Source organism: Perca fluviatilis, chromosome 5 (assembly GCF_010015445.1).
Source record: "Perca fluviatilis chromosome 5, GENO_Pfluv_1.0, whole genome shotgun sequence".
Taxonomy (NCBI): Eukaryota; Metazoa; Chordata; class Actinopteri; order Perciformes; family Percidae; genus Perca; species Perca fluviatilis.
The window spans coordinates 28311862-28326331 of NC_053116.1; the positions used below are offsets into that span (position 1 = coordinate 28311862).

At 39.8% G+C, this 14470-nt stretch overlaps 2 protein-coding genes across 3 annotated transcripts; one reads left to right on the forward strand and one right to left on the reverse strand.

Annotated features, from left to right (window-relative positions):
* Window positions 1–1207: 1207 nt before the first annotated feature.
* LOC120559481 (dnaJ homolog subfamily C member 16-like) lies at window positions 1208–7647 on the reverse strand. Its single transcript, XM_039801189.1, is given in 14 exon segments — window positions 1208–2558; window positions 2691–2906; window positions 3081–3200; window positions 3876–3952; window positions 4060–4239; window positions 4479–4662; window positions 4836–4966; window positions 5086–5244; window positions 5363–5467; window positions 5619–5803; window positions 5921–6245; window positions 6703–6769; window positions 6849–7030; window positions 7424–7647. Coding segments are annotated over 13 exon segments (2370 nt in total). The 5' UTR covers window positions 7022–7030; window positions 7424–7647; the 3' UTR covers window positions 1208–2110.
* Window positions 7648–7775: 128 nt separating this feature from the next.
* Window positions 7776–10918, forward strand: casp9 (caspase 9, apoptosis-related cysteine peptidase). 2 transcript variants are annotated; one of them, XM_039801188.1, is made up of 11 exons: window positions 7776–7912; window positions 8017–8169; window positions 8290–8500; window positions 8621–8704; window positions 8789–8850; window positions 9008–9184; window positions 9272–9361; window positions 9602–9749; window positions 9863–10048; window positions 10199–10311; window positions 10431–10918. In XM_039801188.1, exons 2-11 carry the CDS (start codon window positions 8038–8040, stop codon window positions 10533–10535), a joined length of 1308 nt encoding a protein of 435 aa, XP_039657122.1. In that variant the 5' UTR covers window positions 7776–7912; window positions 8017–8037; the 3' UTR covers window positions 10536–10918. The 2 variants fall into 2 exon arrangements, 1 of the variants encoding a protein (XP_039657122.1); XR_005639289.1 differs by having other exon boundaries at window positions 7789–7912; window positions 9863–10050; window positions 10202–10311.
* Window positions 10919–14470: the final 3552 nt, after the last annotated feature.

Sequence of the window (14470 nt, forward strand, 5' to 3'; positions counted from 1 at the left end):
TTCCGATGGTAGAGTCAGAATTTGGCGTAAACAGAACAAGAACATGGATCTGTCATGCCTTGTTACCACTGTGGAGGCTGGTGGTGGTGGTGTAATGGTGTGGGGAATGTTTTCTTGGCACACTTTAGGCCCCTTAGTACCAATTGGGCATCGTTTAAATGCCACAGCCTACCTGAGCATTGTTTCTGACCATGTCCATCCCTTTATGACCATCATGTACCCATCCTCTGATGGCTACTTCCAGCAGGATAATGCACCATGTCACAAAGCTCGAATCATTTCAAATTGGTTTCTTGAACGTGACAATGAGTTCACTGTACTAAAATGGCCCCCACAGTCACCAGATCTCAACCCAATAGAACATCTTTGGGATGTGTTGGAACGGGAGCTTCGTGCCCTGGATGTGCATCCCACAAATCTCCTTCAACTGCAAGATGCTATCCTATCACTATGGGCCAACATTTCTAAAGAATGCTTCCAGCACCTTGTTGAATCAATGCCATGAAGAATTAAGGCAGTTCTGAAGGCGAAAGGGGGTCAAACACGGTATTAGTAGGGTGTTCCTAATAATCCTTTAGGTGAGTGTGTATATATATATATATATATATATATATATATATATATATATATATATATATATATATATATATATATATATATATAAGAATAAAGTGTATGACATCCAATGGAAGTTGATTTTCATTCAGTTAAATTACATTTAATGGGAATTAGAGGACTATCCAGGATCTGAAATTTCCAATAAGTATAAAAATGATTTTTGGAAATGTATTATTAGATATAAGGAGATTGTTATTTGGAGATGACAAGGCTTCGTGGAAAAGAGAGACAATTGGGTCACGTAGAACCGTAAAGTTGCAAGATGGAATAACTTAAGTTGAGATGTTCTTTCAAAAGAATGAAGATCATAGAAAATACTTATTTGAAATAATTTAGACAGTTAAGACATTTCTCAAACGTAGAAATTTACATATTACATTCAATTTCCCAACACGGCACTCATTTGTCTTAATTAACAGTCTTATTAACAGTTATTTTAGTTAGATTTAGGGAACTGAGATTATCCAGGGCTGCCATGATGTAGGATGTAATGTCCACCCACTAACACCAGAGGTGCTTGGCACCCGTTATTTCGCGTCAAATGTCAAAAACCATAAGCTTGTCAGAAAGACAAATTCTGCAAACGTAATTAATAAACATAAAGCATTTTATTACAACCACCAAGAGGATATATGCACTACTGAAGACCAACTGAAACATCTGACATTAGCAGACATCTTTTTTTCTTTTTTTTTACAATAACTTGTAAAAGAAAATCTTAAGGAAAACTAGAAAAAAAAAAACATAACTACAGCATTTTGATAAATCCATGTAAAACATTCACCTTATCTTTCAAGATACATACTCTTTAAAATACAGGTCCTATAGATAACATGATTATGTACAATATTTACACCACATTGTACCCACAAAATTCTATCCATGAGGTTTGTACGCTCAATGTTGACAAAACAAATAAATAAACCAAGCGAGCACACAGTACGTTTGACTTCACTTTCATGTCTACGTAATTCAAGGTGACAAAATGATAATGTATCAGTCAATCGGGGCCATTTGGGAAACATTCAGAACATGAAATTGCTACATAAAGCTACTGGCTAACTGAGGTTATTAAATAGACCAAGGCTTTGTCATTACAGCAGTGCGCTACACTGCGCAAGCAAGTCAGCATTCAGGAGGTCATCCATCACTGAAAGACAATGGGCGGAGATGCATGAAAACGCAAGACATTTTAGTGTTAAGAGACATGCATCTCCACTCACAGTATTTATTACTGAAGACCAAATGGCCACAGTGATTTTTCATTCTGTTCACAAGGCTGCAGCAGCAGCAGCATTAGCCTGAATAAAATATGACTACCAACAGTTGACAACAGCATGCGATGAGTGTAAAGAGGGGTGCACTAATGGACCTGTCCCACAGTAGTTGCACTAAAGCCAAGTTTGTTATATTAACCCAATCTGTAACTATTACATCAAGTGCAAAAAAAAAAAGGCAGCTCTAGCCTAACTTCAGCAGAACGCGCCTTAATCTATTTACTGGGGGTGATTTTGTCAAGTCCTGGCCACGTAGGGATGTAGTAGCGAGGCAAAGTGCCTTCCATGAGCCTTTCCATCCACAACCCTAGACGGTCCAGTTTGTGGTGGATCTGCAGGGTGGATAAGCTGCGGCAACGGTTGGATCTGCGCGGCGGGTGGTCGTCACGTGAACTGGACCTCGACCTCCCCCCTGAAGTGCCCCCTTCATCCTCAGATGACTTACTGTCAAGGTCTTCGCCGGTGTAGACGGGCTTAAACAGACAAAGGTACTTTTTGTGGCCGTTAAGAGCCAGCACGTAGCCGGTGTAGTCCATCTCGTGGTTTCCCGCGTCACCCTCATCTGCACCGATCTGCATGGCGTCCTGGGCATATTCCAGCAGTGTGTTCATCCACTCACCGTGCTTGTCAATATTCAGGAAGGAGAAGTGCAGCGTCAGGCTCCTAGAAGAGTGTTGAAAGAATTAATGTCATGAAGTATCTATAAACTGGTTAGTTTTATACAAAACGAGAATGTTTTAAAAACAAAACATAATGGACTTTGGAATGGAATTTGCGTTTGAATGTTTAGCTTACCCGGTGAAGGAGTACACCTCTTTGGCAAACTTGCTAAGGAGGATGTTCTTGGAGGCGTCAGTGAGCACCAGCACTATGTTAATGTGTCCCGGCCTCAGCTTCACCAGGTTGCTCATGTAAGTGATATCTGTCAGCTCCGTAACCTCCACAAAATTCTTCTTGGGCGATAATCAATTTTAGTCACAAAATGTTTTTTTTTTTTTTTTTTTTAATCAGCTTTTCACGTTAATGTGATACCTGAAAAAAAAAGTTTTCCCTAAAGGGGATTACGCAGACGCAGAAGAGTAAAAATGAATGGCATTATTACTTTGTGTTATTTGGCTTGTCTTTAGCTTTCTTTATCCTCTGCTTTACACTAATCCCAGGATTGGCTGATGTTGCTATAGTTACAGTTTTGATGGTCTAGAATGTATGGGTTAAGCAACCGACCTGAAGGCCTGGATAACCACGGTTCCAAACAAGATGAACAAGGCAGAGAAGATGAGGGACAGAAGAGGCATCATCTCACGCCTGCAAATCATCGCAGATGTCTTAGTGCAACTAGACACACCGTATTTACATCTCAAGTTACCTACTGTTGTAGTGCATTTTTAAAACTTCAGAAACATTCAATCTCTAACAGTAAACTTGTACATACAGTATACATGAAAAGTGCTCATATTATGCTCATTTTCAGATTCATAATTGTATTTAGAGGTTGTACCAGAATAGGTTTATGTGGTTTAACTTTCAGAAAACACAATATATTTGTTGTACTGCACATTGCTGCAGCTCCTCTTTTCACCCTGTGTGTTGAGCTCTCTGTTTTAGCTACAGAGTGAGGCATCTCACCTCTGTACCATCTTTGTTGGGGGTCGCACATGCGCCGTAAGTACTGCTAGCTTGTCAGTTGCAGAGTACGAGGGCGTGCCACGCTAGCAGCTAGGCGAGCATTATAACGTGTTACAAAGTGACGCACGTCCGTCACAGAAGTAAAGGCTGGACTACAAGAGAGTTTGGAGCAGTTCGTGAACAGTGTTTTCTCTGGAAGATGGTCCAAGTCCCTTTGGGGTGGACTTTTTCACTTTGTAAACCTATAACGTGCACAAAAAGATATATAACACAATAAAGGAAAGGGGAAAAGCCAAAAAGCATAATATGAGCACTTTAAGTGAATCTGATATGAAACTAAAGACTTCTACCTACCAGTTGTTATGCAGAATATCATCGATGACTTCAGAGAGGTAATCGTAAAATGCATAGACCCATCGGATTACAAACATCTATAGGGTGAGATTATTACATTTAGTTTAGTAACAGGTCTGGTGGTTGACGTTTAACACTGACGAGCATTGTTCAAACCCACTATTATTACTCGAAGAGAACTTACAGAGGCAAACTCGTTGTTAAGTTCGGGCAGCATGGCGTCATGGACGAGGATGGACGGGTCTTTCTGAAGTCGCTCCAGCTCCTCCAGAAGACACTGCTTGTCTTCCTCACTGCCGTTCCAGGTGGTCACTGGCTTGAACAAGGCCTTCCCTGCAGCGTTCCGCCTCTCCAGGATCACCACCTGAGTAAAAAAAAAGCACTCGGTCCGCTACTATGAATCTTTTGTAACACACTACTTATGAGGAAAAACATTCTCCAGTCCTTGCACCAATACATTACTCCACTGATTATTAAAACAAATATGCTGAGGTAGTGTTATACATTCCATATCCTAAGGCGATACCAATTCTCAAATCCCCATTTGTGCTGTAGATTCACGGCGGGACTAACAGTTGTAGTGTTTGACATGTATAAGTGTACCTGTGCTGGTGGCGGTGCACTGTCCTTGTTCTGCATGAGAGTGTCACAAAGAGGTTGCTGGAGCCGTTGGTACACATAAGCAAATCTCACAACTTCCTTGGTATTGGCAGAGGCAAATGAAAGAAATGCCTGGTTCCCGAGAGAAAAGGACTCTTCGTCACCTGTCATCAGCAGGACACAGTATCTGGGGGAGGAATGACAAAACAGTAACTTAGTAAATGCAAACTACATGCCTTAAAATACATCAAATGTGGAAATTCCAACAAAACATGAATTTAGTTTGGTTTCATATTTTAAATTGCCTCTGACTTACTTACAGATGTTAAAAAAAAAGAAAAATACATTTGGTTCTCTTACTTTCTGCGTCTATGGAACTGTTTGACAGGACAGAGCTCATCAAAGAGCTTCTGATTGACCAGCCGTGGCACAAGGAGGAATTTGTTGTTTGACATGAACTCATCGATAATTTGCTTTTTCATTCCTTTAGCCTAGAGCAAACGTAACCATATAGAAGAAAAAAAAAAAAGAGTGAGGTGACATTTCAGTGGACAGGTAGTTCAGTGTATCAGATAACAGTGAGTAATAGCTCCCTGCTGCTGTGATTTACCTGTATAATGTCAGCAGGCTTGTCAATGCTCTCTTTGAAGATCAACATAGTTGGAGCGTAAGTGTTAATATTGAACTGTTTCTGCAGATTAGCGGTCTCTGAAAGGCCCTGGTCCACATAGCCAAACTGCAAGTAGTCCTTATAAGCAAAAGCTGTCAGCTATTGGAGATGCAGAGATAAATGATTGACATGTTTGTGTCAGTGATGTAATTACTGTCAGTGGCACCTGAGATACATTTCACATAAAAAATTTAAAAACTGCAAGACAAGAGCCTACTTTGTAAAGCAGAGGAACTACAGGCACTTGGTCAAACAGAAGCACGTGTGGCTTGTTGAGCTCATGCCAGCTGTTCAAGAAGTGCAGGTCATTCTTGTCGGTGACCTTAAAGTATAGAAAAGGCACAATGTTTAATTCATTTTGAATAAATCTACCGTATATCTATTACCAATCTGTTCACCGGCATTTTACATATAAAGCAATATTTTAGTCATCCACCCTGTAATCTACTCCATACACAGATTTAATCACTTACCCATTCCACAAGTCTCTGAGGAAGAAGGTCTTCTACAAACTGTCTCAGGTGCTCCTTTGCTACAGCGTAATGGAAAAACGTCACTTTGCCATTTAGGACTCCGAGTATTGATGGGGTGCGATGAGCACCGAGGTGATTTGCTAATCGTCTCTCATTGCCAACATCCACCACACCTATCCCGACACCTGCAAAGACAGGATGTCCACACACATACACACATCGACCTTTTCAACTCGCCGTATGCAATTTCATAAACAGCAGCTGCTGGATAATTCTGGATTATTTATAGGGTAATGCCAAACCTAGAGTCTCCATCTCCTCCACCACCTCTTTCCATACAGGCTCGATGTGGATGCAGCTGAAGCACCAGTCAGAGGTGATCTTTATCAGGTATGGTCTCTTGGAGCTGTCAGGCACCACGTCATTGACATACTGCTTAAAGTGCAACGTGTACTTGCTGTCAGCAAAGTCCCTATGGGTCTTGCTGTTGAAGGGAAAGTTGTAGAAGGACTCGTCGAAGTTAAAGGTGTCCTGGTGCTGACCATAGCGACCATTGCCGTATGGCTGGGTGTCATCAGTCTGCCCATAACGGTCATAATTGGCACGTTTGTCTTCACTGGAAAGGATCTAGGTATTGGGTAGAACAAATATCAATATGGCAGACATATTATGCATGTGTAACAGGCTTTTTATCACAGCTTACATACACATACTAGGGCTGCAAAGATTATTTTCATTGTTGATTAATCTGCTGATTATTTTCTCAATTAATGGATTGGTTGTTTGGTCTATAAAATGTCAAAAAATTGTGAAAAATGTCGATCAACTGAAAGATATTTAGTTTGCTGTCTTAGAGGAGTGAAGAAACTTGAAAATATTCACATTTAAGAAGCTGGAAATTAGATAATTTGTACTTGTTTTCATAAAAAACTACCCAAACCGATTAATCATTATGAAAATAGTCAGCAATTCATTCAATAGTTGACAACTATTACAATTAATCTTTGCAGCTTCAACACATACCACATGATATGCACCAGCTGCACAATGTATTGATAACTTCTATTTGGAAAAAATTACTAACCTCATAAGATTTGGTAATCTTGATAAACATGTCCTCGGCACCTGGATTTTTGTTTTTGTCAGGATGCCTTGAGATATAAGATGTGTATTAGTTAAGAACTGAATGAGGTTCATAAAAGCAGCTCAGCGTTCTTTGAAAATATTTACCATTCTTTTGCAAGACGCTTATAAACCTTCTTGATCTCAGCCTGGCTTGCACTCCTGGTTACTCCTAAGATTTTGTATGGATCCATCTCAGGCCCAGCATGGGTTGCCCCTGTCAGCAGCACTGAGAGGACCACCACTACAGCCAGTGGCACAGACATCTTTGACCCGGCCATCACAGTAACCTTTAACACATCAAAAGAACTGTCACGATTATAAAGTGAATTCATTCTCAGGACCTGAAATCGTGACACAGCTTTTAGCTGACTTTCAAATCTGAAACAGCCTTCCCTCCATACTGACGTTAGCGTAATGATGAAATATAAAGAAGACAACCGGGTGACGTTAGCTAAATGAAAATGGCATTATAAAAGCATGCTAACTAAGCTAGGCAAGCTAGGTAATACATGTCAGCTAGCTACCTAATAAAGCAACAGGCATTACAATAATACACTTGCTGACATGTCACTGGGCTGTGACATAAACGTTATTCTTCGAGGATAAAACGTTTTTTTTTTCATTAGGGTTAGTTGCGTTGATACACAGGCTAGCTATCTCAACGCAACAGCTCCATTCACCTCAAGCAGATGCAGTCAGCCGGTACTACGCCACATATTTAGTGAAGGTTTGAATGTTCTTCAGCTGCTAGTTAACACCATAGACTGCATAAAATAGGTTAACACTGATGTGAAAAGACAGCGAAATGCAAAGGGTGTGTTCAGCAGCATCCCACAGCTCCTACAGGGAAAGCTGACAACCTGCTGCTGCGAAGCAGGAGTGGAGGGGGAGGCACGGAGGCAGTGTCGAAATTCATTTTGGGAGATTGAGTATTTAGTGACATCCTTCGTTTGTGTGTGTTTGATTTATCGCTAGTTGTGACGCGATTTTTAGTGTGAATGTGTTGTGGTAAACAGGCCGTGTGGCAGCGGCGCGCGGTAAATATAATCAAACGCACCCCGTTTTTTCTCTCTCTGTATTCTCTCAGTGGACCAATCACATACAACGGTGATGTAAACAAGGAAATGTCTAATGCAAGAGAAATGAAACACTTCTAGTACAGGAACAAGGTATTTCCCTTTCACGAACGAGTGGGATTATCGTGCATCTTTTACGATACCGATTGTCTCTGTAAGCTTTTATGATATTGCTCTGTCTCCCTACCCTCACGTAGGTCGTTATTAGTGAATGGAGAATGGAGGAAAGCCACAAGAAGATTCTTCAGCGCAATAGGACCAATCTTGTGAGAGATTTGGACCCATCAAACCTCTATGACGGACTTCTTGAAAAAGGAGTTTTTACCCAAGACATGATCGATGAGATAAAGGTAAGACAGCTGTAACGTTAGGTTACTGCATCAAGTTTCAGGTTAATTATTGCATTAGTGCATGTTGCATTCAAGGTAACGTTAATGCTGGTACACATATGTAACTGTGTCTCCTGTCAGAGCTCTGGGACCAGACGTGACCAGGCCAGACAGTTAGTCCGGGACTTGGAGACCCGTGGAAGTCGGGCCTTTCCATTATTTCTGGAGTGCCTTCAGGAGACAGGTCAGCACCGTTTGGCAGAGCTTCTTCAGGATGGAGCTCCAGCAGTTCAGATACATCCTGCAACACCCACGCAGGTGGTCCGCCCTGTTCTCCAGCCTCTCCCAGTTTGTAAGTGTGTGATATGATAATTAACTACTATAACTGTCTTGGGGAGAGGGTGTAACTCTGGTCTTATAATAATAACACTTTGGTGGCTCATATATGTGCTCTTTCTCGTTTCTTTAATAGCCCCTCCTATGGATGTTGATAAGCAAAGAAAAGATGATGTCCCTGTCTACCCAATACAGAGACCCAGTAGTACTCCCAGTCCATGTAAGCTATGTGATTAATTTACATGCTGGTAACAGTCTGGGAAGTTTCTTGATGCTTAACACATATTTGATGCTTATGTCACAGCACCTGAAAGGGAGTACATAAGACCAAGGCCAACAGGCAGAACTCGACGGGATAGTATTCAGGTAAGCACCATTTATTGATCATCCACCTTACAACCAACAGAAAGACAAAAGATGTTGTAGAAGCAAGCTCTGATTATATATTTACATCGTGTGTGTGTGTGTGTGTGTGTGTGTGTGTGTGTGTGTGTGTGTGTGTGTGTGTGTGTGTGTGTGTCAGAGCTATAAAATGGATGCCAGCCCATGTGGACATTGCCTCATCATAAACAACGTAGAGTTTGAGCCTAAGAGCGAGCTAAGCAATCGCAGAGGGTCCAACATAGACTGTGACAAGCTGGAGAGAAGATTCAAGGCACTCAACTTTATTGTGGAAGTGAAGACAAACCTGAAACAAAAAGTAAGAGTCATTTCTTCTGCTTACATGTCTGATACCACATATACAACTTTGAGCTTGTTTAATTTCCAATCCATTTCTGGATTTCAGCAAATCAAACATGGACTTTCAGCTTTATCTAAGAAAGACCATTCACAATATGACTGCTGTGTGGTTATCATTCTTTCCCATGGGACTGAGGTAAGCCATGTCCTGTGTTTGTCACGTTTCTCTCCGACCTGCTCAAGTTCAGATCCAGATGAATTGTAATGTATTCTTATATTTAACTTCCACTTCAATGTTGCTGCATGATGATGTTGAAGCTTTGTAGGTGGAATTCTTTCCCATTCTTGCTTGATGTACGACTTAAGTTGCTCAACAGTCCGGGGTCTACGTTGTTATAATACTATTAACTACTATAAACATTATTTATGTTTATAGGTGAGTCACAACCGCTTCCCTGGTGCCGTGTATGGTGTGGACGGACAGCATGTCCCAGTTCAGCACATCACAAACTACCTCAATGGCCAGTATTGTCCATCTTTACAGGGCAAACCCAAACTTTTCTTCATCCAGGCCTGCGGAGGAGGTAGCTAACATTGAACGTACTGTTGAATGACTCAAAGTAATGAAGCCTGTGTAAAATCCATAATCCATGAATTAAAGTGGCCTCATAGGGAAACATTTGTTCTTATCCTTGAGGTGAAAAAGACACAGGCTTTGAGGTGTCCCCTGACGAGGTTGAACCATCCATCGGTGGAGCAGATGATCAGACGGATGCCATTCCGATGTCATCCAGCAGTGACTCTCTGAGCACGTCCGATGAACTGGACGCCAGAGCCACGCTGCCCACCCCGAGTGACATTCTGGTGTCCTACTCTACTTTTCCGGTGTGTGTGTGTGTGTGTGTGTATATATGTGTGTGTGTGTGTGTGTGTGTGTGTGTGTGTGTGTGTTGCATCCACGCATCTGTGTTTATTTTGAGATAAACTTCACTATGTGCTATGTATGTCTTCCTAATGCCTAATGTGACCAACACAGGTTATGTTTCTTGGAGAGACACCCAGTCAGGCTCCTGGTACGTGGAGACACTAGACCGTATTCTTGATGAAAACGCTGCTACCGACGACTTGGTCACAATATTGATGATGGTGAGCTTCTCTTAATTTATCGGCAGAATTAGCTAGGGCTCTATTAAATCTCCTTCACAATTTAGACCGTTTTAAATTAAACATAAACACATCTGATTATTGATTGTGCTTATTTCCAGGTAAATAATGAAGTCTCCCAAAACTCTGCAAAAGGGCTCTACAAGCAAATGCCTGGTTCCTTTAATTTCCTCCGCAAACTTCTCTACTTTCAAACCCAAGCATAAGCACAAAGTTTAGCTTTACACTTGTCAGTTTCTTTCAGGGAATGCTCTATTGTTCTATATTCTAATTGTGGCTATTTCATGACTGTAATTTCTTGAGATTATGCATCAGCAGAGTTGCAAAGTGTATGAATTTTCTAAATTGTGGTTGTACTTTTACAGACACAATCATGTCTTACTGTATATTTTTATTGTTTGTCAGGTCTTGCTGTGTTTTTAATTGTTGGCAACTTTTTGGATATAGGTGTCATCTTTGGAAAAAAACAATTCTGTACTGTGAAACTGTACAGACTGTTGTAACTGTGTGGTTCAGGTTTTATATAATCTTTGTGTCTTATCTACACAGGATATGTAACGGGAAATTGATATAAACTGATTTCTGACTATTTCGAGTCTCTTTAATATACAATTTTTATTTTATTTTTAACAAAATGGAATTTGTGTGGAGTTATTTACTGAAAATGGGGTTTGAGGCACGGGAATATTTCATTGACTAGATATGAGCCACACATGAGAGTTAAATGTGTCCTCTCATTTCTTTAAGGATTGTGTTGGTTTTCTTGGTATGCCGGCTCACTTTTACTTATTTCATTAAACTTTAGGGCCTATTTATAAAATAGTGGTGGGAATCACCAGAGGCACTACGATACGATATTATCACGATACGATATTATCACTATACAATATTATTGCAGTTTTAAACATATTATGATATGTTGCAATTTCTTACCTTTTTTCCCACTTCAAATATGTCTCCAATAGATAAAAAGATACATTTCTCTGTATGTTCATCTCCCTACAATTTCATTGCTGCAACATGGGATTGACAAAAAAAACAATAGATGTTTTTATAGTAGTACCAAAAAGTTAAATTCTCATGTGCAATTTATATAATAAAAGATCAAGCGTTTGTGTATCGATACAGTATTGCCATGAAAAATATCATTATACTATGCTGTATCGATTGTTAATTAACTGAAAACTTAAACTGAAAGTAAAGTTATTTACTTGCTGACTGTGAGATCATGAGGCAGGCATAGTCAACTGAGTATAGACAACTGAATTTAAATTTCATAGAGCTGGGAAATATATCGATATTATATCGATATCGTGATATGAGACTAGATATCATCTTAGATTTTGGATATCGTAATATGGCATATGTGTTATCTTTTCCTGGTTTTAAAGGCTGCATTACAGTAAAGTTATGTCATTTTCTGAGCTTACCAGACTGTTGTAACTGTTCTGTTATTTGCCTTTACCCACTTAGTCATTATATCCACATTACTGATGATTATTTATCAAAAATCTCATTTTGTAAATATTTTGTGGAAGCACCAATAGTCAACACTACAATATCATTGCGTTATCGATATGGAGGTATTTGGTCAAAAATATCGTGATATTTGATTTTTTCCATATCGCCCAGCCCTAAAATTTCATATGACTATCTTTTTATACAGCATCAAGAGATTGTATGTATACATAAAAGTTTAAAAATTCACTATTCACAATATGCCTGTTTCAGATTTGTCTCAAAATGAAGACTCCTCTCACTGATAGGATGCACATTGTCTATTCTAACTTTCCTGCTTTTGCTCACTCACATCTCCCTAACTTCATCATTGTTTAAACTAAGGGTAGCTTTTAACCTGCACTTCCTGTCTCTCTTACACAGAGAGTAAGTCAGTTGGGCCTGATTTGTGCTTTAAACATGACACACTAAATTGCAACATGACCACAATGTGTATTGAATAAACAGCCATCCTGACACTTGCATGTTAGTGAATCTTGTTTAACTTACATAACTACAATAAAAAGTGAATATGTGCGGGACCTGTAAATCTGTATCCCACAGTGTGATTACATAGTGATGTTACATTTGTCTGATTTCTTGATTATAATTGATTATACGACAGTGATAACCAGACTAAACTTAACAAAACAAATCTGATTATTTCCAATAAGAGTGTACTTTTCCCCCAATACCATAACTAAATATGTTTGACTCCAAGGTAGTCGACCCCCACTGAAGCTTAAGCATTTCATATTATTTGGCTGATCTGCTGCTCATTGCTACAGCTGTTTTCTACAGCTGTTTAGTTCAGCTCCAGCTGGCAACACACACACACACACACTGTGCTACACTCCCTTTAATGCACAGAGTTGGCCAGTGATTGAGTGAGTCATCTGACTAGACACTAAACTCCAAACACCAGTAGATGGTGTTTGTGACTCACAGAAGACTTGAGATCTCACAGGTACTTTCTCTGAGTCTGTTATTTCTACCAACTGCCACCAGGGGTCTCTTTTAAAAAAGATAGAAATGGTCCCATTTAATTTGTCTTTTTAAACATTTGTTTACCAGACAAGACAGCAATGCTGGTATTGTTTTCACCTTGTCAAATTGCGTGTGCGTGTGTGTCATCATGGCAAACTGTGATCCTGGAGACAGGATCCTGGTGGGTTGAAAGTAGGCAAAGGGGCCCCTCCACTTTATGCCCCTGTCCCATGTGGCTTCCTTCTGATTACTAAAAGCCATACAAATGAAATGTGGTTCTGCCTTCATCTTTGGGTTATCACTTTGGTGTTTTCTCTTCTTCCTTGTTTATGATCTTTGTTGTTCTGTTTGACATCCTACTCTGTTTGGAAGGAAGCTATTTTTCCTAACTTTTCTCCCTTACCCTCCCTATATTTTCACGAAAACATTGTCTCAGATAGGGCCTTCAGCTGCAGTGGTTGTGTTTCTTTCCAAACTAGAATTAAAGATCATCTTGGGATGACATATTAACACCAGGCAAAGTACTCAAAACTGCCTCTGTGGTATTTTGTGCTACAGTAGGTGTCTCTAGGACCACATTGTGCAATGATGACACACACACACACACACACACACACACACACACACACACACACACACACACACACACATACACACTCAAAAGCTGAAAACACATCGCTGTCGTGGCTAGGAAAAAAATCCATATTGTTTTTTTTTTAGTCCATGAAACTCTAGACAACCTTGATTTCCCATGTCTGCCCCTATCAGGTTATTCCTAGATCCTTATTTGACAAACCATTGAATCCCAGTTTCTCACATCTTGCTACCAGACATGAAGGCGCCACCAACAGAACATTGTTGACTGCAACTGTAGGTGGCCACATTTTATTCCCATTTTGGATAGTATTTTTGCCAGTTGTCTTGAGTCATAAAAAAAACATTGTGATTTATGTTTTCCTGAAGTTGCTTTTCCTACTCCCACTAGCCTCACGTTTTTCAAAACAAGTCCTGCACATGACTTTTTCTCTGGACTTTTTCTCTACTACGATCAGGCTCATTATATTTGGTTGATCTTAACTCAGATCGTAAATGTGCTTTATTTTATTTTGTGTTATAGTTTAGCTTTAAAATGTAAGACGGACAAACATTTGTTTAAATAATGCTTGCCAGCCTGCGTTGGATATTTAAGTCCCACTGAATCACCCATCTTTCTCTAAAACCAAGTATCAATGATGACATACTCCATAAAAAGGCAATATATATAGACAGGAAAATACCAGGTCACCGTCTTGTAGATTTAAGCACTGATGCTAATACAATAATATAGTATGATAGCCTACAGTACACTAGCTCATACTATTTTATAAGGAATTATGAGGAAACATATTTGGATATTGAATGGTCCTATTTACCTAATCACCAATTCTTTCATTCTTCTTTAGGGTACGTTATCTGTCAGTTTGGCTGCATCTCTTAACATTGCTATATCGATGTCCAGCTTTTTGTGTTTGTGATATCTCGAGAACTGTCAAATTTGACTATTTTAAATACTTTTCTTAAGGATATTAGTGCCTGGGTGTCTCATAGTTTTCTGCAGTTACTGTAAATCACAAGAAAGCTCTTGACCAAATCAGACGTTTGAATTTTTTCATCAGAA

What these genes read in the sequence shown, in the direction of transcription:
- casp9 (XM_039801188.1), top strand. Translation starts at nt 8,038, where the DNA reads ATGGAGGAAAGCCACAAGAAGATTCTTCAGCGCAATAGGACCAATCTT. An exon ending in ACATGATCGATGAGATAAAG is followed by an intron (nt 8,170 to 8,289) that starts GTAAGACAGCTG and finishes GTCTCCTGTCAG; the next exon opens with AGCTCTGGGACCAGACGTGA. An exon ending in AGACAAACCTGAAACAAAAA is followed by an intron (nt 9,185 to 9,271) that starts GTAAGAGTCATT and finishes TCTGGATTTCAG; the next exon opens with CAAATCAAACATGGACTTTC.